The sequence below is a fragment of the Onychomys torridus genome, chromosome 15, assembly GCF_903995425.1.
Source record: "Onychomys torridus chromosome 15, mOncTor1.1, whole genome shotgun sequence".
Taxonomy (NCBI): domain Eukaryota; kingdom Metazoa; phylum Chordata; class Mammalia; order Rodentia; family Cricetidae; genus Onychomys; species Onychomys torridus.
The window spans coordinates 2,503,283-2,528,336 of NC_050457.1; the positions used below are offsets into that span (position 1 = coordinate 2,503,283).

The following is a 25,054-nucleotide window of genomic DNA, read 5'->3' on the forward strand; positions in this document are numbered from 1 at the left end:
AGAAAATGCCCTATGATTGCCTACAGCTAGATTTTAGGCAAGCAGTTTCTCAATTGAATTCCCTTCTTTCAGATCATTCAGCATGTGTGGAATTGACTACAACTAGCCAGGGTAGATGGGTAAGATTAAGGTAAATAGAATCATACAAAGCTCCATGGATAAATGGTGTCATAGTTAACACAGGATGCTGTGACAGATACTGGGGCAAAAGTCTGACATGAGGGGACCATGGTCAGATTCTGGTGAAGGCCTTCATCCAGATTGCTAACAGGAAAAGCCTTGTACCCTCATGGCCAAAGTAGGGCAAGATAGTTCTCTGACCTCTTCATCTAAGAGCTCTAATCCCATTCATGACATCTCTACCTCCTGACCCAACCTTGCCCTGCAAGGACCCCATCTTCAGATGATAGCACATTGTATGTAATTAAAGTATAAACATTTGAATTTTGGAGCAACACAAACATTTAGTCCATTGTTGGCAGCAAGTCAAAGCCAATGTTGGATGGGTACAAAGCCCTCAAGGACTGAAAAGTGATATGAATCTTTTCTTGTTTCTATTACTGTGTTTAAGAAAGCACTGCCTGCAAGAATGGTCCCAAGCCTTCGCATGCAGCAGAATTTCTCAATGCACAGATTTCTGTGATCTACTCTTGCAATTTCTAATGAGAGGAAGCTCACAATTTAAGCCAGATGTGATGGTTCATACCTATAATCCCATAATTTAGGGTTCCCAAAGCAGAAAGATTGCCTTGAACTCAAGGCAAAACTGGGCTATACTGTAAGTTGAATTCCGGGCCAGCCTAGGCTTGAGAATGAGAAGCGCAGAAGAATTTGCATGTTTACATTTAAGCACATTCTCTCATGCCACTGCCTCATATCTGGGAACCAAGGTTTGAAAAGCCAGAGATCGAGAGTCTAGATGTGCTGGTATCGAGTGGCCAACCACTTAGGGAGCCATTGCTAATGACGGTGCAGCAGACTATGCTGTAACTGTCCTCTCACATTCCCACTTCTACACCCACCCAAATCACAGCGTTCATTCCCTGTGTGGCTTATTTCCACAGCCCCTGTAGCCAGCACCACAGGCTAGGTCTGTTTCTTCCGTTTGCTGTTATTCTAAGTTTGTCTCCCTTGTTATGGCTGTTATCCGAGTCAAACTGGGGGATTTTCGAAGGAAACTGGATAATTCCTGCTTTCTGATGCCCTGCTGCTACACAGGAAATGAAAGTAGTCCCCTGGGGAAGCTGCTGTTCAGCTCAAAACTGATGACAGTTTAGAAAGCAGAAACCTGTTTGTCTTGGAATTATTTCTCTCTGATGACACTACTTAAGTAGGTCACAGGGTGAGTGGTAGCATTAATTCTGATAATTGTGTGTTGATTTAAGGATTTCCTTATTAAATAATTAGATTTGGCTGACCCTTCACAGAAGTTTTGAACTCTTTTAGTTTTAGTAGCAATTTCAGCATATAGCAACATTCAAAGTATTCAAAAGCTCACTGGAGCATCTTTCCCCAATAAGAAAAGAAGTAAATAGTATATAGTAGTCAGTTGTTATGCCTTTAGTGGATGAACAAATGATGACATTCAAAACAATGCGTAAGTGGTTTTTCTTTTCTCCATGAAAATGAAAAAAGAAAGGAAGAAAGAAAAAGAAAAATAGGTTCTATAAAATATAGGCATGGTTATTTTGTATCAATTTTAGATTTGGCAGGCTACCAAGCATTAATTTGCTTTTAGCTAGTTGAGAGTAAATGTAATTCCTTCCCTGAGCAATCCTAAAGTAAGCAAGCATGAAAGCATTTTCAAAGTAATCTGGGATGAATTGGCATTTCAAGGAGTTGGCATTACATCTGGACTTGAAGGCTATTAATTTCATAGACAGATTAACTTTATTACTCCACCTTATCTTGCATTTGAAAGGCCTCCATCAGCTAGAGGACTGAACACCCAGGGTCAGTTGAAACTACTCTTATCCCAGCCATGCTGTAAGTGGAACCTGCTTCTGGAGACCCTGCTGCACAGTGGTGGCCTCATACCAAGAATCCTGCTGAGAAGCTCAAGTGAGTATTTGCAGTTTCAAGAATGTCCTTAGCACAAGACAAAACAAAACGAAAACAAGCCCAACAACAGCAAAGGCTGGATATTCCAGATTCCCAAAGAAGTGGACCCTAAACCAGCAAAGGAATAGACTTGATGGTGAGGGAAGAGCAAGCAGGAAGAGAGAGACCAGCAGAAAGCGAGGTCCAAATTTAAGGTGGATCTTCCCACTTGAAAAAATCTAGATTTGAAGTGGGTCTTCCTACGTCAAATGATTTAATTAAGGAAAAAATTCCTCATAGCTGTGCCTAGCCTCTTGGTCTTTAGTTAATTCCAGATGTAATCAGGTTGACAACCAAGGATGGTATCATACCTAGAAAACATCCACAGCACCTCCTAAAACCAGTTTCCCAAATCCATCTCTTATCTACCTTCCTGTTCATTTCCCAAAAGCCACCTAGAAGAAATGTCTCTCAGAATATTGCTTTTCCCCTTGGCTTTCAAAGCAGGCACTTAGGTACATAAACTCACTTCTGTAGTTGAAGATTACCTATGTCAGGGTTGGCTGGTGGTCGGGACAAACCTCTCCCACTCGTGTCCCCCAAGTAAACACACAGAGGCTTGTATTAACTATAACTGCTTGGCCATTGGCTCGGGCTTATTACTAACTAGCTTTTACACTTAAATTAACATATTAACCCATAATTCTTACCTATGTTTATCCACATGACTTGGTACCTTTTCTCAGTTCTGTCTTGGCATCTTGCTTCCTCTGTGTTTGGCTGCTGACTCTTGACTCAGCCCTCCTCTTCCCAGAATTCTTCTCTCTGCCTATACTTCCTGCCTGGCTACTGGCCAAGCAGTGTTTTATTTATCAACCAATCAGAGCAACATATATTCACAGCATAGAGAACGACATCCTACAGCAGCCTACCATAGTTTCCTCAGTTTAAAGAGGAAATTAGAAACAGAAATTGATGAAAGAAAATGAATTGATTTACAGTTTGGCCAAATGAATAGGAAGAGATAGAGAATGAATTTTATCTCCTCCATGCCTATAGCCATGTTATAATTATAGGAAACCTGAGACAAAGGCTAGAATAGATGCACATTTAGTGGGTGAAGCGGTACTTTCCTCCAGGAAGAAGAGGATCTGGCTCTCAGGTTGCCAGCAGGCTTTGCTACAGAGGCAATTTTCATTAAATCTGGTTCAAGGAAAAGCTGAGGATCGAACCCAGGGCCTTGTGCTTGCTAAATCCCCAACCCAGGAAAAGGGAATGTTAAAAATTGATTCTGAGTTGCAAAGAAAGAGACCACCACTCCAACTGTAGTGTCTGGATAAGACAAAAAATTATTCTCAGTGTGCTCAGAAGAGTAACACAGAGAGACAGGATGTGCCCCTGTTTTTACTCTAAATCATTGGCGACTGTCTTTTTCCCATTGGCTGCATTCCAACTGCATAGTCCTATTCAACTGGCACATCAAAATGGGGAAGGGGAAAGGGTCCCTGCTCCAAATCATTAAATTCCTGGAATTTGAGGTGTAGCAAAGATTTTACTTATGGATTGGGGTTAAAACATTTGCATAAAATTCTTACCAGGTAGAGATGGTAAAAATATTTGAATTCCTTTTCCTAACAGGTTTTGGGGTATTTGATAGGAAACACCCCCCACTCCATATTCCTTATAGCAGGTATAGAATTGAAGTGTTTTGTGTATCTGTGGAGGTCAGCTTTAATGATGCATGCCTGCAAGCCTGTTAAATTTTACACAATAGGTGAGACTGATAGGCTAGAGAAGACCATGTACCTTCAGCACATCTCTTTCCTCCAATACTGTAGCAGGGTTACAGCTATAATGCCATGGATAGTCAAAGCTCAGCACAATGCTGATGCAGAGGCATAGATATTGTCCCTCTCCCAAACCCTACACCTGATCTTCCCCTCAGCCTTTGAGCACCGCCTTTGGGCCCTGGAATCTCACAAAGTTCACTTAAAAGCAACATTTTTAGCTTCTGGTTGTAGCTCTACTCTCCTAGGAGGAAACTCAAATAACTAACATTTTGCATGTATATAATAGGTGTCATATGATTGCCAGGCTCTTTACATTTATTTTATAGGTTTATTCTTAGACTGTTATGAAGTATATACTTGTTATGGCTTGTGTATACATTGTCCCATTCAGGCTCACATACTAAGGTGTTAATGATTGGATTAGGAAGGCTCTGCTGTCATTGATGGAATACATTAATGGTTTCCTAACTTGATGAACTATCAGGAAGTAATGATATCCTAAGAAGCAGGGATTATTGTAAAGGACTGAGTCCTTGGGGTAAAGACCTTGAGAGCTAAAATGACCATGAATGAAAACTATGAGACATAATACATCTCTGATCCTTGAAGTTAATTTTCTTAGCAACAGAAAGCTAATAACTCAAAGCTATTGTTATCTTAATGTTAAAAATAGGAACACTGAAGTTTGAGATAAATATAGTTGGCTTTCTGTATCTGTAAGAATGGTATGTAGATAGGAAATATTTGAGGAAATAATAATGTTTCAGGACTGAACATTCTCAAGCTTTCCCCCAGATATTGTTCCATAAGCAATAAGTTATAGCAAGCATTTACACAGTAGTTAACTTATTAGGAATTAATGACCTAGATATGATTGAAGTATATGAAAAGACAGCATAGTTTATATACAAAGCTGTGTTGTTTGTAAGTGATGAGAGCATTCTCAGATCTTTTTAAAATTAATTTTCAGAGTTCTAATTATATTCTATTTTGTTTATAACTTTTAAATTCTTTTTTCTACTTTTTTTTAATTGGAAATAGATATTTTTCTCATATAATATATTCTGATTACAGCTTTCCCTGTCACAGATTCTTCAATCTCACCACCTCCCCTCCCATCTGGATCCACATCCTTTCTGTCTATCCTTAGAGAACAATCAGGCATCTAAAGATGAATAATACAATAAGATAAACCAAACCCAACAAATCAGAATAAGAAGAAATAAACATATAAACAAAACAAAAAAGCCAAAGATAAAGCAAAAAAGAAACACATATAGACACAGACACACACAGACACAGGCACACACACACACACACACACACATATCCAGGCCAACACACAGGTGCTCAAACACAGGAATCCCATAAAAACACAAAACTAGATGCCATAATGTGTCTGTAGAAGACCTGTAAGTTATGATACATTATGAAACAGAAAATGTCCTAGAATGCCATTGAGTTCATTTTCTGTTTACCATCTGCTGCCCGTCATGGTGCCTGCCCTTAAGAGTGGCTTGTATCCTATGTGGAACTCCACTGGAGAAAACTAATTTTTCATTTCTTAGTGGTTATCAATTGGAGACAGCTTCTGGATTAGGGGTGGGGCCTGTGTCCTCTTCTCCTCTGAGTGCTGAGACTCTATCTTGTTCAGACTTGTGCATGCCCAGTGGATGCTGCCTTAGTCTCTGAGAGTTAATATTTTCATGTGGTCCTGCTGTGTTTAGAAGTCCTTGTTTGTTGTTGTGGGATTTTTTGCTCATACTTTGACATTCCTGAGACTTCCAATAAAGTTTATTTTGGCTCAGAGGGCAGAGCTAGCTACTGTCTGACCAAAATTAGCCATAGAGGTTTGGGAGGACTGAGACATATAGAGAGGCACAGGAAGTAGTAGGGTGGGGCTTAGAAAGATTCTCTGCCCATTTTGGACCAAGGAAGGAGAGAAAGAGGAGGTCACTGGTCGTTTCTCTGATCATTCAGATTTTTACTGAGTATCTGACTTCCAAGTTTTTATTGATAAAGAATAATTAGATAAATGTTTCATTTGGCCTCCAGAACAGGGCACTAGATCACAAGGCAACTGCTCACTGGTGGCTTTGCAGTCACCACCATAGCTGGTTTTTCTCCCTTCCCCCAGGCCCTCTGCCCTCTGTATGCATCTGGGGGTTCCTCATAATAGCCTTTGTAGAGCAGCCTCTGGCTGCCTTCTGTCCCAGGCCCCAAACATCATAGGTGGCTGGGCCCCAAACACTGCCAGAGTTAACCACCCACTGCCAGCCAGCTCTTTCATTTAGGCAAACCCCAGACCCCCACTTCCCACCACATAGGCTTCTTCTAAATGTCCTCCTGTGTCTGCTCTTCAGGCAAGCTCCCTCTCCCCATAGGTGGAGGGCTTACTCTGGACCCCCACCTTGGGCTACTGCCAGGCCAGTCACCTTGACACTGCTGGGGCTTTTACTGCTGCTGCCACACAGCACTTTCCCAGCTGCAGGGGAGCAGCTGCAGCAACCCTCAGCCAGACCTTGCACCACCCATGTTCTTCGCCCAGCCTGCAGTGACAGCTGAGGTCATCAGCAGATCTTGTGAGACTCTGGGAATTCTTACAGGGGAATTAGCTTAAAAAAAAAAAAGTTTTTCCCTATGTTAAGAATGGGGAATTAGGTCTCTATGTGGTTCCACAATGGATGTTTTGAGAACAGAAAAATTAAATGAAGGGATAATCAACTTAACTGGGATTGACATATTGTTAATTATAATCATTATCAATTTGATAATTCATGTTTTATCCTTAAAAAAAGTGGTTTGATATCAGCACTAAATACTAAAAATTGATAATATATAATACTTAGAAAAGCCTAACAAAACTAAGAAAAATATTCACACAGAGACAGAGAAGTTTAGAGCAGAACCTACCTTGTCATTACAATATAAAGCAAAGAGGAGCAGCTGAGGTTATTAGTTAGCCAACCTTAATTTATCCAGTTACATTTCTAGAACAACCACCAGAAGATGGGCACACGCAAGGTTTACAGAAGTTAACTGGGATCCTGTAGAAATCTAAGATTTGAAGAGATTTAAGGAAGCAGTAGTTTCATATGTCATGCTTCACCTTTTGAAGCAGATGTTAAATTCATGGGCAACTCAGAACAGAATTATTACACAAGACTGGTTAGCTACAGCAAGATTTGAAGCTGGTCCTCAGTTACAATTTAAAACATGGTATAGAGAGAAAACTAAGGTCATAGAACAATGAAGTGGGGTTAGAGGTATGAAAATTTCCAGAGAGCAGATCCTCAGTGATGGCCAGTATGCTGATTTGCAAAGACAGTACATTTGATGATCATATCTTCATCTTATGCCATGTTGCAGTTTTGAATGCTTAGGACAAGGTTGAAGAGTCAGGAAAGAGGACAGAGTCATTTACTAATATTGTACAAGGCCCAGTCACTGATCTTTTAAAAAGATTGGCTTTAGCTGTAAATAGAATGATATCAGGTCCAGAAGTTAGACAAATAATAATTGAATCTTTGGGTTTTGAAAATGCTAATTCAGAATGCAAAGGGTGATTAGGCCTTTAAAAGCAAAAGCAGCACCAATAGATAACTGGACAAGAAATACAGCTATGATTGGATTTCATGCTTATGGTGATACTTGGATAGAAGAAGTGCTTTCTAAAAATATTAAGAAAAATAGAAAGGTCATATGCTTTAATTACAGTAAACAAGGTCATCAGAAAGCAAGGTATTCCTAGAAGCATTGTTTTTTCCAGAGATAATCCAAAGAGAGTGTCCCAGCCTTCTGGAATATGCAGAAGTTGTGGCAAAGGCCAGCATTGGACTAATGAATGCATATCAACAAGGTACAGAAAAGGTAATCCTTTGCCATCAGGAATGCCTTAGGGGCCTTCTCACAGGCCCCAATATCAAATTTGGTTAAATCATTCCCTGTCAGCATTGGGGAAATTCCTCCACAGAGCAATTAAGAGATATAGTGCCTGTTGTTAAAAACCATCCTGCTCTGGATGTCAGAACAGCTTCAGGAGAGACATAAAACAAAGCTAAAGCTGAAAATATGAATAAATGGCATTGTAATCGAAAGTTTACTAGACATAGGCATGGATGTAACAATAATTTCAGCAACATCTTGGCATCCAGATTGACCTCTTCAGGAGGTAAATATTCAGATTCTAGGGATTAAAACTTTATCTCAGGTAAAACAAAGTACAAGGTAGGTCAAGTATATAGGGCCAAAAGGACAGATAGGAAAATTAAAGCCATATGTAGCTAATATAGCAATGAATTTAAGGGGACGTGATTTGTAACAGCAATGGAGAAACCACATTAACATTCCTCCAATCTCAGAAACAAACCATAAAGTAAAATATGCTTTCTGAAAAATATTAAAAGGTATTATCAATAACAGCCACAAACCATTCTGGTTGTACAGAAGCAAGGCACAACAGCTGCTGATCATTCAAAGGTACCAACAGCTCTACCTTTAAAATAATTAACTGACAAACCTGTCTGACTGGAACAATGGCCTTTGAAACCAGAAAAACTGCAGCCATTCGAACAGCTGGTAGAGGAGCAGCTATATGGTCAATATATTGAAGAATTGACCAGTCCTTGGAATTCCACTATATTTGTCATTAAAAAGAAACCTGGGGGATTGGGGATTTAGCTCAGTGGTAGAGTGCTTGCCTAGCAAGTGCAAGGCCCTGGGTTCGATCCTCAGGTCAAAAAAGAAAAAAGAAAAGAAAAGAAACCTGGAAAATGTAAACAGATTTAAGAGCCATAAATAAGGTGATTCAGCCAATAGGCTCTTGACAACCTGGAATTCCCTTTCCTTCTTGACTTCCAAAGGATGGTCTATTGGTGGTTTTTGTTTTGTTTTGTTTTGTTTTTGTTGTTGTTGTTGTTGTTGTTGTTGTTGTTGTTTTACTATACCTTTACAAGAACAGGATAGAGAAAAATTTGCCTTCACAATGCCTACTTATAATAATAATTGCTAGCCTGTTAAAAGATATCAACAGAAACTTCTTCCACAAGGGATGTTAAAGAGTCCTACCTTGTGTCAATATTTTGTACAACAACCATTGTAAATAATTCAAAAACAGTTTCCTCAATCTATAATTTACCATTACATGGATGATATTTTACTAGCTGACTCAGATTCAGATATATTAGAAAAAAATGTTTGAAGAAGTAAAAAAAGTTGCCTTATTGGAGATTACAAATTGCTCCTGAAAAAAATCCCAAAAGGAGATTCTATATAGATACCTATGATATAAGATAAGTTTACAAAAAAGTTCAACCACAGAGGGTACAAATCAGGAGAGATCAATTACAAACTCTTAATGATTTTCAAAAGTTTCTGGAAGATATTAACTGTCTACAGCCAATAGTCAGGTTAACTACTCAAGAACTAAGTAATTTATTTCAAATCTTAAGTGATAAGGACTTAAATAGTACAAAAAATTATCAGCCAAGGTTCAAAAAGAAATTACAGGATGTACATGTCAATCATTTGGGTCCAAAGCTTGATTATATTCTGATAATTTTACCTTCTATACTTTCTCCCACAAGAATTCTTATGCAGAGAGAAGACAACATCTTAGAATGGATATTTTTACCACATAAAAAGTAAAAAATTAAAGACCCATGTAGAAAAGGATTCTGAATTGATTTTGAGAGAAGATAACAGCTTAGAATGGATATTTTTACCGCATAAACAGAGTAAAATATTAGAGACCCTTGTAGAAAATGATCCTGAATTGATTCTGAAAGGAAAATGTAGACTTCATAATTACCAGAAATAGACCCAACAGAGATTGTGGGGCCTTTTACTAATGCTGAAGTTGTCTCATGGGCAGAAAATGTACATTGACAAAGAGCTTGCAGTATTTTCTTGGGAGAGATTAGCAACAAATATCCCAAAAGCAAAAGACTTAATTTTATAGAAAGAGCTATTTGTATCCTTCCTCACATTGTACAGTTTACACCAATTTCTGGAGAGCACCTACATTCTATAGTGATGCAAATAAATCAAGAAAGGCAGGTTATAAGTCAAGAAATTTAACCAAAGTGCCTGAATGCCCTTTTGATTCTGTTCAAAAGTCAGGATTATATACTATTTTCATGGTATTATTAGATATTCTAGAACCTCTTAATATAATTACTGACTCTTAATATACAGAAAGAGTTGTTTTACATATTGAAACCTATGAACTTATTCCAGGTGATTCAGAATTAACTTAGTTATTTATTCAATTACAAGAAGTAATCAGAAATAGAAATTATTCCTTGTATATAACATATATTAGATCCCATACAGGTCTACCAGGCCCTCTAGCACAAGGTAATGATGAAATTGATCAGCTGCTGGTAGGAAATGTGCTAGAAGCCTCAGGATTTCATAACAAATACCACATTAATAGCAAAGGTTTGAAGAAAGGTTTTTCTATCACTTGGCAACAAGCCAAGGAAATTATAAGGAAATATCCTACTTGTTCTTTGAATAACCAAACTCTCCTACATGCAGGAAGTAATCTCAAGATTACTGAAATAAATGAAACTTGGCAAATGGATGTGTTTCATTTTGGGGAGTTTGAAAAATTAAAGTATGTGCATCATACCATAGATACTTTATTCAGTTGGCAACTGCTTTGAGTTCTGAAAGGGTCGGTCTAAGGAATATGAAGACCACTGGACAGATAAAACATCTGAAGAAGAAGGGAGACTCATCCAGAGAAAATGTCTCAAGGAAAAGAGTAAATTGGCCTATTGCTATATCATATTTCCAACAGGATAAAATTTCATAAATCTTCCCATATGTTTATTTCTCCTGTTCTCTACAGACATATAAAGCAAATATTCTTTTTGTAGTGTTAGTTCAATTAAAAATTAAAGCTGGATTTGGAGTTGGAGAATGACTCTCTCCTCTAAACCCAAGCATGCTTGTTAAAGGAAAATCCAAAACCTCTGTCAGAAGAGCCATCTGATATGGAATAGAAGAAAAACCAAAATTAAGGAATTATTCTATTTTGCCACTAATCTCATAATCTTTTGGTTTTATTTTGACTCTTTAAAACTTTTTTTAAAGTATAAATATTATCTCAAAATTTATAAGAGGTTGAAGATGGTTGCCCCAGTGTTGCAGAGGAACCTTGGGTGGCTATTCAGATGTTTCTGTCATTTCTTAGTTTTGGAAGTTGTTTGCTTTGCACTTCCTGTTTACTCAAGTAATATTGTATCCTTCTCAGGTCTCTGATGGAATTGAAGACAAGATATAGTTACAGTTTTTCTTGTTACCAAATTCAGAAAAGAAACTCACAAAAGATGTGTAAAGTGCATAAGGTTGAGAGACAAAAAAAGCTTAAATTGTTTATCTAGGAAAATGTTTTAAGATCTAAAAAGATAGTTTTGGGTTATTAATACAAGTTAGGATAGAAAGTGAATTGGGTACAAATGCTCGACTTGCCAAGATAGGATGAATAATGGCGTATTTCCTCTGAATTTGCCAAATGCAAATGGACTAGACATTGTAAATGTAATTCTTATTAATTGTTTATTAATTAATTCAATTAATTTCTTATTAATTGTTCTTATTGTATATAGTTTTACTGTGTTCTCTTTTTATTCTCTTTTTATTTAGATGAAAGGGGGAATGTGGGATATTTTGAATGCACTCTGACACTCCCAAGACTGCCAATAAAGTGACTGGTCTCTTCTCCACTGTTTCTCTGATAATTATTGTTACCCAATATCTGATTCTTGAGTTTTTGTTGATAAAGAATAATTAGATGAACACTTTAGTTTGTGCCCTCCATCTCTCCTGGCTCTTTCATTTTTCTGCCTCCTCTTCTAGAGTCCCCTGAGCCCTGAAGGGAGGAATTTGATGGAGACACCCCATTTCTGACTGAGTGTTCCAAGGTCTCTCACTCTCTTCACATTGTCTGGCTCTGAGTCTCTGAATTTGTTCCATCTACTGCAGATGGAAGCTTCTCTGATGATGGCTAAGCAAGACACTTATTTATGAGAGTAGCAGAATGTCATCAGGAGTCATTTTATGCTCTATTTCCTTAGAAGAATGGTAGTAGTATTTGGTTCTACAATATGTCCCTGGGCTCTCTAGTCTCAGGGTTCTTGGACACCTAAGCAGTATCAAGAATGGGTTCCATCTTATGCAATGGGCCTTAAATTCAATCAGATATTCTTTGATTCTTAGGTTACTCTCACAAGCTTGTGCCACCAGCAGATCTTGCAGGCAGGTCACCACTTGTGCCTGGGATGGTGTCTACCTTTCTCCTTTTGGTAGCAATGGGGGTATGCTCTAGTGCCATGAATAGTAGTCAGCAGAGGTGATGGCTCTATGTAGGCACCAGCTCAACTTCTATGCATTCAATGAATTATGGTGGTATTGTGTTCAGCAAAAGGGTCTTACTGTTAGATTGTGTAGAGCAATTAATAGTCTTGATAATAGCCTGGATTGTTTGGGGGTGTTCTCATGGAGCCCCTTTGGGCAGCAGTTTGATGAAATGTAGCCCATTGCTGGCACTGGAAACTTCATTTGGTGACAGATAATGTCCAGTTAAAGATCTTTCTTCCCTGTTATTTGGTGACTTCATGTAGATTTTCTTCATGTTTGTGTTCTGAACTTTCAGACAAGGTGGCTAAATGACATGAATAGTATCTGATACATTTCAGAGAGTTACTTTCATGTAATCATTGAAACTCAAGGGCATCATCCCGTAGAAGAAATGGTCTCCAATTGATAAAGTTTTCCAGATATAGAATGAAAAATCAGAGGTCACATTTTTCTTACTATACTGATAAGAACTTAGTAAAGGAAAAGCAGATGTACTTATGAATAATAAACTAGGTTTTTTTTAAACAAATCTGCCTTCTATTTTTCAAAACCAGTGGCCACCTCTTCGTATGTATGATGTTGTTTAGAAGAGACTTGCAATCTCATGTATAGTTCTTAACATTGTTATGTTTGTTGAACTGCTCAAATACAGATCACTAATTGTAAAAAGCTGTTTACTTTATGTGGCATCTTTGGTATTGTCCCATATTAAATTTTCCTACTTACTCCAAATAGCTTGAAGATGAAGTGGCAAAATTATTGCCAGTCAGTTGAGCAACTACTATATTAAGCTCCTGTAGAATTCTTGTCATTTTCAGTAAGAAATGGCATACTCAGAAAGTTATTAGCTATTGTAATGGTGTTTATAAAAGTAAATTTGTACTCATTTTTATTGAAATTATGTTTGATCATATGCTTATGAAAGCAAACTTTATTATTAATTAAACATAATTCTTGGCTTATTATGAGACAGCTTTTCTTCATAAATAATTTCTTTTTGGTTTAACTAATAAAATTTAATTTCAAGTTGGCTCCGGGAAAGTTATACCAAGATTATGTAGATAAATAGTCATATGTAAGTATATATACATATGTACACATACAGGTTTTGCATTGTTTCAAATACAGTATATTTGGCACAGAACTTTTCTTTATAAGCATATAATAAAAAGTCAGAAACATCTCAAACTATGAATAGTCTCTTCAGCTTTCAGTTGAAGATGTCTGATTAGAAAACAATCAGTACAACTTACAGAGAAATAGCTATTTTTGCTCAGGTCAGAAAATAACAAAGGTTAAAAAGTGAATAGTAAAATGTGTTGCATAGGCTAAATCTTCTAAGAAGTAGAACTGTGTTCTGCCATAGATGGCAAGTTTTCTTATATAAATTGAAGTATTTTCAAGGAATGATTATGTTGCTAAAACATGATATGAAAATGAAAGCAGCTTATTTTAATGAAGGTGGCTTGTGACACTTATTGGATCCATTCCAGTTTCCTGATGAGATATATTTGTTGGTCTTAAGTTAGACTGTGTTGAATCGAAAGGAAATAAACCTCTCAGCTATAGTTGTTTCAAAAGGCTTATGGTGGTTTGAAAAAAAATGGCCTTCAAAGGGAGTGGCACTATTAGGAGGTATGGCCTTTTGGAGGAAGTATGTCACTGTAGGGGAGAGTTTTAAGGTCTCTTTTTCACAAGCTCCCCTCAGTGTGACAGCCAGTTGACTTCCTGTTGCCTGCACGATGTAGCACTCTCAGCTCCAGCACCATGTCCACCTGCACACACCCATGTTCCTCTTCATGATCATAATGGACTGGATCTCTGAAACTGTAAGCCAGCCACCCTCAATTAAATATTTTCTTCCTAAGAGTTGCCATGGTCATGATGTCTCTTCACAGCAATAGTAAACCCTAAGACAATGCTTTTAATTATAAGACATTACTTTGGATTATTGACTTTCAAAACTCAGGACAATCATTTTGTTGACGACTTTGCTGAAAGCAAGTAGCCTGCAAGGCTGTTACATGTGGCATCAAAAGAACAAACATTTGGGAATTTCCTAGTTGTCATTTGGGTTGCCTTTCCAGCTAACTGATGTTTGGATGAAGCTTACTTCTAACTAACTTACTTACATGCCTTTCTTTGCTTGATGTCTCCAAAATAATCCCCAGTGATACTTCTTGGCTTCTGGTGGTATTCCACCAAAATGTAACAGCAACCTATCAAATATATAATATTTACCATGCCCCAGAAATTGGTTTTAAAGGCTTTAAATGACTTCTCTCACTGACTCCTTACAATAGTATTGTATGTTGGCTCACTCCACTTAACAAAGAAGAAAACAGAATCACAGAGAAAACTAAGCTGCTGAGCTAGTAGGCAGCCATACAGTATTGGACCCATGCGTATGGCTTCAGGAGTGTTTGCATCGATTGGCCCTCCAAACCACAGGGGATCTGCCAAAGTCATAGAGTGTATAGCAAGTTACAGTGCTGAGAAATTCTAGGGAGCAGTCAGCAACCATAACAGATAATTGTGAGTGTGATTTACAAAATTACAAAATGCCCGAAGATAACCAAAAACAGATCTGGAGAGACTGCTACCTAAAGTTTGGCTGGCACTAGTGATCAACAGGTGACATAAAATTGATGAATCAGCTCAAATTCTCTTACCATGTAGTATAATTTCCTTATATTCTAGGTAATATCAAACAGTATGGCAGAAGCTAGCTTAGTCTTTTGTCATAGTGCACATGTGCGCGCACACACACACACACACACACACACACACACACACACACACACACACACGTATATATACCATTTCATAGGTATAATCAGAGCCCCATTTAGGAAATGCCTTAAAGTGAAAATGGGCTCCTTCTCAGTAATTTTAGCTCACCTAACACTGATGTCTTTGGCTGCATTTACAATAATGACAATTATACTACAGGACTCTGATTAATCAGTGTTTTCTTAATTGGATTTGTACCATGTTCTTAGAGCTATAGGGAGTACCTCTGTGTTTTTATACTAATGTTTTCCAATGTCCTTTCTGAAAATGACAATGGATTAGCTTGGAGATGTCTGTGGACTCCAGAGAATCTCTACAGTCTCAGAAACAGCTATCATCTAGGCTGGGCTGCATCTACAGAGGTATGGGTAGGGATGCTGTTTAGTGGGTGGCAGTATGATTATATCCATCAAATTTTGCTGTTAATGTACAGACACCTGGAACTGAAAATGCTGTTAAGGTTATAGATTCCAATTCATTGGCTTTTAGGTTTTAACAGGCTCCTGGTGATGTTGCTCCTGCTAATGGTGTTCCACAGGTTGTTGAACAGCAAGGCCATTCACTGTGAGGTGCAAAGAGCAGAGACAGGCCACCATTTTATCTCCATTTCTGTCTAGGTTCAAACTGTATACCTAGAAGATCGAATGTACCTTAATACTTTTTTATAGGGTGGCTTAAGAGATGACTAGTTGGCTAAAAACACTTGCTGCTCTTGCAGAACACTACAGCAGGTTAAAAAACAAAAAACAAAACAAAACAAAAAAAAACCTTGCTCTGAAAGCCTGAGGACTTGATCTCAGTTTGATCTCTGGGAAATACAGTAGTGCTATGTGGTGAATGTGTTGCTGTGATTGGTTGATAAATAAAATGCTGATTGACCAGTAGCCGGACAGGAAGTATAGGCTGGATAAGCAGACAAGGAGAATTCAGGGAAGAGGAAGGCTGAGTCAGGAAATGCCATCCCGCCATCCAGGGAGCAGCATGTAATGGCACACAAGTAAAACCATCGAAAACGTGGCAACATTTAGATTATAAGAAATGGGCTGATTTTAAATGTAAAAGCTAGTCAGTATTAAGCCTGAGCTAATGGTCAAGCAGTTATAATTAATATAAGCCTCTGTGTGTTTACTTGGGTCTGAGTGGCTGTGGACTGGGTGGGACACAGGAAAACTTGCAGTTACACAGTAGAAGAATATCACCAACTGCCATCATAAAATAGTGTCTTGTAGAAGATGAAGTTTCCCTTCTTTTGGATCTGCCTGGCAAAGTATTTCCTTAGCAGCTGTCATGTAGATGAGAACTAGGTAAAATAAATGTTTTCAAATTCTATTACTACCCCTTTAGAACATTCACAAATAGCTTGAGACATCAGCAGTATGGATTTTGCTATGATATTTCACACAGAGAGAATCGGATCTAATCTTGCTTGACAATGATGGAAATACTTTACATTCTGTCTTTTTAATGGTACTTAAAGTGTCTAATATGACTACAGGAACATACATCTTCATTGGTAGTTAATGTACTTCTTCATTAATATGTAATGGGATTGGACATCAGACTCCGAGTGACCCTATTACGAGTTTTTGCAGCATGTTTCCCCTGTGCAACTCAATGTGATTTAGCATATCAGTTCATTTATGACCCTTGAATTACTAAGACCATTTTGCAAATACAAATAACAAATAACAGATACAGAGAAACTGGATAGTATTTCCACTTGATTTTCAAGTGGTCCTTTTTAAAGGAAAGAGTCTATTGTTTTAGGTGAATTTAAAAGATAACAGAATAATTTCAGAGATAAGTCTTTTTAGAAAGAGTGAGTTTCTGGAAATGAGGTACTTGATTTTATAGCTGAGTTCTCTATTAGGCTAATATGTAGAGGGCATCAAATAGTATCAGGCATTGTTAGAGGCTGTGAAGGCAACTGTCAGCATGAGCACATAGAGATTGCGTCCATACTGTTTAGTTTCCATGGACTTGATTGCTGGTGGAAATAGGAAGGACAAACTTTATAAAGTAAATGAATATAGTGATGAGAGAAATTCAGCTACATTTCAGACATGGGGTACTGCTCTCAGACAGTACAGTGAATTAAGGACATGACCCGTGGGATGCATGTTAATTGCAGTATTTTAAACTAACTTTCAAATCAGATTCAAATTTTATTTGTTGTTTTTCATAGTAAACTCTGTTGTGACACTTAACTTATTATCTCCTTAAAGTTATTTTTTATGTATTATTGACCTCCCCCTGCCATGGCTAGTTTATAGGTCTACTATTTGGGGTTTCCTTCTAGTGAATTCTATATGTTTTTTTCTTCTAGCATCTTTGTCCAAAGTGAGTCTTCCAGCCTCTTCTCTTTGGAGGTGCTGTTAGTTCTGGTTGATTCAGCATCCCTGAGTACATGGCACACTCTTCTACAACATTGCTGCCAAATCCCCCATTGAGTCAGCAGGAGCTTTTCACTACTGTCTTGTGGAAAGTAAAAGGTATACAGCCTTGGAGAGCAAAGGCCAGTGTGCAATTGAGGTGTAAATCTGTGTTAGCAATAAAAACAGTCTCCTGGGGCTTGATAGTTCTTTGCCAGATACAAATCTTCTTTTGAAGCACTAACAAGTTCAGTGCTTAAAGGGAGTTTAAAATGGTATCCACAGTGAAAATGCCCTCTCTTCAAGTATTATCAAAAAATGATCCTGTTTAAATGTATGAAATATTGATAAAAGGAATGCAATTTAAAGTAGCAGCTTTATTACTGCGTCATGGAATATGACTCAAGTGCAATACTGAAGTGTTGACTCCAGTCCCTCTAATTGCCCCAGCTCCCTACTGACCACTTTCCAAAGCACCTCTTGGTCTGAAAAACAAAGTTGTCTTTCCTTGGCAAAGTGTGTCTTAATTTAAGGAAAATTATGGTCAAAAGGAAATTCCCCACAGTCAGGTATGCCACAAAAGAAAACAAAAATAAAACAAAACACTGGATTAATTCAAAGGTGCTCAGCTCCTGGCCTGAGACTCCTTCTGTAGTGTGGAGGATGAGAAGTGTGGAGAAGCTACCAAAATGATTGACTGTGGAAGAATGTGGTGGTATTGTGTTACCCAAAATATTGTGCACCCTAATAAATTTATCTGGGGTCAGAGACAGAACTGCTACAATATTAAACATGAGGATAGGCAGTGGTAGCACACGCCTTTAATCCTAGCATTCCATAGGCAGAGATCCATTTGTTCAAGGATACAGCCAAGCATGGTGACACATGCCTTTAATCCCAAGAAGTGAGCCTTTAATCCCAGGGTGTGACAGCAGAAAGAGAAAGATATATAAGGTGTGAAGACCATAAACTAGAAACATTTGGCTGGATGAGCCTTTAGGCTTTGAGCAGCACAGTTCAGCTGAGATTCATGTGGATGAGGACTCAGAAGCTTGCAGTCTGAGGAAACAAGATCAGCTGGGGAATTGGCAAGGTGAGGAAGCTGTGGCTTATTCTGTGTCTCTGATCTTCCAGCATTCACCCCAATAACTGGCCTCAGGTTTGATTTTATTAACAATTACCTTTAAAATTCATGCTACATCAGACAATGAGAGACATAGACAAGGAAGATGGTGTTACATTGGAGGATTTCTCTTGAAAAAAATTATTGATTGCAAATGACAAAGCCAATGATGTCTATTTGCACAATGATGCTTTAGGTATATAGAGCTCTTAGATATATGGAGCTCACTGATTATTTGACTTCTTTTGTTTTCCTTCCTTTTTTGACAAGAATCTTGCTCTGTAGCCCTGGCTGATTTATCTCACTTTCATCCATCCTCCTATCTCTGCTTCCTGAATTTAGACCTCATCAATTTCTATTTTTTTCACTACTGAAGGCATCATGAAGACATACTTAAAGAATTGTATATTGGATAAGCCAATATGTAATTATATAAATATTATAAATATAATATAAAGCCTGGAGGCAGAAGAAAGGAAAAGGGGAAAAAGTAAAGGACTAGATCTACGTTTGGAAGGGAAGGAGGAATTACAGGAAGGAGAAGTAATGTCTCTCTTTCCCCACTGTAAGGTTTATGGCTGAGGCACCTATAAGAAAAGATCAGCCAACTCGAACATAGACATTCGTTTACTATAAATATTGCTGCATTGGCCTTTAGTAAAGAAGACCAGTGGAAACAGGGTAGCCTGTGTATTTCTGATTTTTTGGAGATTTATTCATTTATATCAGCCTGCATGAGTTCATGTGCACCACATGCATACAGGGACCCATGGAGACCTAAAGAGAAAGTCAGATCCATTAAACTAGAATTATAGATGGCTGTGAACTGCCATACGCCATGCAAGAACAATAAGTAGTCTTAACTACTGAGCTATTCCTGCTGCCCAACATGAATATTTCCATGTGTGCACAGTTGTTCAGAGTATGACTGAAGAAAAAGAATACGATCTAGTAGGTATTAACGTCAGTAACTTAGTAATGCTTGTTTAGAGCTCCCCTTGTGCCAGTATCTTCAGAAGTGAGGGCTTTCCTTTCCTTCTGGTACAGAGAAGGACCTCTGCAGTGCTGGCCTCTTGACCTGCTGTAGAGGAAATCAGAATTCTTCTGTTCCCTGCTTCAGGAGAGAAGCACAGAGACGTGGAGATGACTCCTGTTTTCCCAAATGCCAAGTTGTCATGCTTGGGAGTACTGTGTTCTGAACCTCGAGACTAACTTTACAAGTAGGTGAATTTCAAACAAATGAACAATAAAACAAAAAATGCCAAAACAATTTAATTATGCTCAGTTCTACTTTGTCAAACATTAGCCTATTGTCTCTGCCATCAAATGCCATAAAAATAGCATGGGTTTCTTACCCTTCAAAAAAGTAGGTTTTAAAAAAGTGAATCCAAGATGAGTTTCCCAAAAGGACTTGGGGAATATCAGAATGAGAGAAGCACAGGAATACTTCAAGGTTATGAGGGGCAATCAAAGGAAAAGACAGCACTGTGACTGGGCGCTTGGCAAAGGCCATGATTTTTACTAGGATCCTGAGACACAGCCCTAAACACATCCAGTCTGTTTGGAACCTCTCCTGCCTGGCCTTATTGGGTGGGGAGAGAAACTTCCCATCACTCATGTGGCAACTCATGCCATCTTTAGCTTGGGTATCCATGTCCTCTTCTGGCCTCAGCAGGCACCAGGCATGCAAATTGTGCACAGATATTCATACAGGCAAAACATGCATTCACATTAAGTAAAGCAAAAAATTTAAAGAAGAACGAAAGAGGGTGTTGCTGTCATCTACGTAAGGACAAAAGACACAAGCAGGGATGACACCTACAAACCCTTACCCTGCTGTCATGATTTCATGTGTGCCTATCACCCAACAAACATGCATGTTTGCACATGAGTACCAAGAAGGTAAAGCCTCCCAAATATGCACAAGTGACTGAAATATTGTGAGAATATTAAATTTTGAGACATTCACACATGAATACTGTATTTACATCACTTGGCACTCCTCCTTCTCTTCCAGTGCCCTGGAACTGCTTCTCAAATTCAAGACCTTGTTTTCTTTAAATATACACACACATTATGCAAATGTGTGTGTGTGTGTGTGTGTGTGTGTGTGTGTGTGCATGAAGTGTGAACCTAATTATTCTTATCAATATAAATCAGGAGTCAGATATCAGGGTAATAACCTGAAAGATCAGATCTTAGAGAAAGATCTCAAAGTAGAGGAGCAGCTACCAGTGACATCTTACCTCTCCAGATCCTCAAACCAAAAGGGCTGAGATTCTGTCTCTGCCCTGACTTACCACTTCCTGTCTCCACCTCCAGACTGCTGGGATTAAAGGCGTGAGCCACAAACACTCAACTTCTGTGGTTAATCAGTGGCTAGCTCTGCCCTCTGATCTCCAGGCAAGCTCAGTTTGTCAGAACACAAACAAAATATCACACGACACATGCGTGTGTGTGTGTGTGTGTGTAAAAGTTACTCAATCCATCTAGTGTTACTCATATGTGCAAGAGTTGACCACTTAGGATTGGGTAATTTATCAGGGAGCTAGTTTATCTTGGAAAAACTGATTCTCTTTCTCAGAAGTCATTGATTGCCTGTAACTTGTCATGTGAGGTGAAATTTTCTCCATCCACGATGGCATGTGACCAGTGTGACAACTGTGCAGGTCTTGTTACCTTATTGTTGGGATTTCATGGGTGCATCTTGCCTGTCAGGACTAGAAGACATTATCTCCCAGGATAAACTGGTCCTCTGGCTCTCACAACCCTTGCACCCTCTTCTCTGTGATTTTCCTGAACCTTAGATGTAAATGTTGTATTCTAGGTGTACTAACTGGGGCTGGACACCCCTGCCACCTGTTTTGTGTACTGTGACTACTTATGAATCCACATAGTATCTATCCTTGATCTGCCGGGGAAAAGCTTTGATGAGGGTGGGAGCTACTGTCATCTACAGGTATAAAGGTAACTGTAGAAAGGGGTTTTCTTGTGTGGTGCTGAGTAATGGGAATTTTGTTAGGTAATCTATGCTCTGGGGAGGAGTATCACCACCCTATGTGTTGTACACACACACACACACACACACAGACACACACACACACACACACACACACACACAGATACAGCAGAAGAAATTATAGAACTTTGGAAATACACAAATGGTCAAAATGCAGAGAATAACAGTGGGGTGCCCAGCCCTCATTATTACAGCTACAACACATCCTGTCTCCATTTTTCTCTACATACATAATATATATATATATGTATATATTATATATAAATGTGTATATATACATGCATATGTATATATACATATATGAGAATATTTTTTTAATGACATAACTTTTATTAAATTTGTTCTTTGATAACTCCATGCATGTAGAAAGTGCATTCTGACTGCCCTCACCTCTAACACTGTCTTACCTGTCATTCCCTCCTCCCCTCTACAAGGTATTTTCCTGCATCTGTGTCTTTATGTTTTGTGACCCACCGGGCCTCCTATGTGACCATGGATTTAGGTCTGTTCATGAGCCTGGTAGGCTCATCACTGGGTTCACAACTGAAAGCAATGACTTCCTCTACCCAAGAATCTATCAGTAGCCAATAGATAAGTAGGGAGGAGGATGGCCCTGTGTAACCCTCCTGGCAATGACTGATGGTTGACAAGCCCAATCTTGTACAGGCCCCATATCGGTGGCAGTAGTTGATGTGAGATCATTATTTAATGACTTTGTCATGCCCTGAAGATAGCATTTTACAGTCCTTTACAGGACAACAACAGAAAATGAATCCTTTTGGGTTTAACAGATGTGTGAGAATTGTAAAATAATTTCAGGGGGAAAAAAAGCAGTCTTATTTCTGATTTTTACTGTAACAGATTAATTTTTAGTAACATATTTTTCTATAATGGCCACCCAAAGCAACTTCCAGCATATCAAATGTGGTCAAAAGAACACCACTCACAATTATTGCAGCAAAACTCTTAGGAAGGTTCCTGTTGGTTACCTGCTCATCTATGAACTGATCAGGGTTGATGAGTGGTACCAGGCCTGATCTGCCAGGCCTTGGCTGCATGCCTACCCCAGATGACTGGAGTCAGCTTTCCTTAAACAAACAAACTGTGTCCTTTGAGTAGAAGACAAGGTGGATATGGACAGCAGTGACTAGTTAAATAAAAGTTAATTTGGTTGAAAGTGGTATTATGAAGAAAAACTAGCATGTGCTATCTGCATAAAATCTTTGGCATTGCTTTTTAATTTCCAGATAAGAGTGGACTCTTAAATGCAAACCAAGAAATAAAATTATAAAAGTGATAAGCCTACAAATGAATTAGTGTAAGGAAATATCTCTTTTCCAATGACCCTAGATTATATTAATTGAGGATATTAAAAATATTAGGAGACATGACTTGGTACTATCTTTAAGTCAATACATATTTTTGTTTATTATGACTCAGCTGTATGTTATATAAGAAAAACAAGATTATTTCTCAGTTCCATATACCATATTAATTCAGTGATGTCTGGTCCTCTGATTAGTGATCTTTAAAGGCAGCCATAATGGAGCCAGAGGAGGGGTAACAAGGTCAATGAAAATAACTAATAAGGTTTAATCAAGGAACCAATTAAAAAGTTGTTTCATTCTGAAATGATATATGTCAATATATTGGAAACACTCACAATTTTTTTTTTTCAGAATTGATTACATGATTCAAAGAATAAGTGAATTTTTCATGGTACATTTTTAGTTTTCTAAGTTATCTAGATTTTTAAAATATATCTTGAATGTGCGTAATTTTTAAATGAGAAATATAGACAAAAATATTTCCTTAAGGGAAAAAAGAATTATGACATACAGGAAAATTGGCCTCACCTCTTGAAATGATGTCATTATGGTCCTTCTCACAGATGTCTTTTCAATAGCTACCCACAGATACATCTGAAACTATGACGTTGAATAACTGTAGCCCTCAGAGACTGTGGTGTTTCTGAAGTGCAAATAATAAACAGGTGTGTGCCATAGAACAGTGCTGGAGGAAATGATGAGATTGTGATCACGTCCACTGATTCCTCACATTTTCACTCTTCCAGAACAAGCTACTGGCACAGAAAAGGACCAGCAGGGAGGCTGCCGTGTAGTAGAAGCCATTTTTAAAGTTCTATACCACTGTCACTTGTCTCCACAAACATTCGGAAATGTTTTCCTGAGCTACATGGAAGAAGAACAGCTCTGGAACTCTTTATTCAACATTCCAGGTATGAAAAATTTACCATTGGGAAGATAAATGCTTTATTAATACTTACATTGTCTTTATGTGTGTTTCCTTCCTTCCTTCCTTCCTTCCTTCCTTCCTTCCTTCCTTCCTTCCTTCCTTCCTTCCTTCCTTCTTCCTTTCTTGCCTGCTTTTTAATGCTGAATGCCATTTATTGAAGTGGGGAGGAGGTCTTAAATACAGGTTTACAGCACAATGGGAGAACCCCAGAGGGCAGAAATTTGCTACCGATGTTTTACAATCTTGCATCTAAGCTGTTAATGCCCAATATGCAGGATACACAGACAAGGAACTTCCCTTAAGATTTCAGGAGGGTGGAACCCGGCAGGGAATTAGCATAGGGAGGAGATCAAGGGTCCCTCCTTTTACTAAAAAATGAGCTTCTGACTTAGGTTGCATGGTACATCAGCAGGTCAGCTTAAGTCATGGAGAAGCCTGCTCAGGCCACACAGACACTCTGTCTTAGGTTGGTGAGCACCCCCCAGGAATGGCCATGGTCTGAGTGGAGTGTGGTTTGTATACCTGAAGAAACTCCACTGGAAAACACTAAGTTTTCCTTTTCAAACAGTTGTCAATTGGAGATAACTTCTGGGTTAGGGATGGAGATCTGTCCACTCTCCCTGTTAGTACTGTGTACCCATCTGTCCTGGAAGCATGCAGAACCTGTTCATGCTGCCACTGTCTCTGTGTTCATCCGTGCATCAGTCCTGAAGTGTCAGGAAAGCATTGTTTCCTTGGTGTCTTCCATTGCCACTCACTCTTACAGTCTTTCCCCCTCAGTTCTGAGGGGAGGGGTTTGATGAAGATGTACTATTTAGGACTGGGTGTTTCAAGGTTTGTCACCCTCAGAATAGTTTCTGGTTGGGGGTCTTTGTATTTCTTCTCTTCTACTGCAGGTGGAGGCTACTCTAAGGATGGCTAAGCAAGACACTGATCTATGAGTACAGCAGAGTGCTATTGTACGGCTGCACATCTTTAGCAGAACAATAGTTTCTAGGCCATGGCCTATCTAGTCCCAGCTTTATGGCCACCTGAGCATTGCCAGGTATGGGTTCCATCTCATGGAGTAAGCCTTAAATAGTAGGGCATTTTCTTGATTAATGATTGATGTAGGAGGGCCCGGTGCATGGTGCCACCTGAGGGCAAGTGTTCCTGAGTTGTATAAGAGAGCAGGCTGAGCAAGGTGAAGGAAAAGCCATTATGCATGCTCCTCCACAGTTCCTGCTTCAGCTCTTGACTCTAGGTTCCTGCCATGCTTGAGTAACAGTCTTGACTTTCTCAGGACAGAATAGTA

The 25,054-nt window shown here is 38.6% G+C and overlaps 1 protein-coding gene across 4 annotated transcripts in view; it reads left to right on the forward strand.

Annotated features, from left to right (window-relative positions):
* The window catches only part of Kiaa0825 (KIAA0825 ortholog), a 424,652-nt gene that overhangs the window by 149,279 nt on the left and 250,319 nt on the right, over positions 1 to 25,054 (forward strand). For 3 of the 4 annotated variants that reach the window (XM_036206767.1, XM_036206766.1, XM_036206769.1), the window contains 2 exons: positions 1,922 to 2,061; positions 23,579 to 23,743. In XM_036206767.1, the coding sequence (XP_036062660.1) occupies positions 1,922 to 2,061; positions 23,579 to 23,743 (305 nt within the window). Of the gene's footprint in view, positions 1 to 1,921; positions 2,062 to 23,578; positions 23,744 to 25,054 lie in introns of those variants that run through there. The other variant, XM_036206770.1, reaches the window with a different exon arrangement.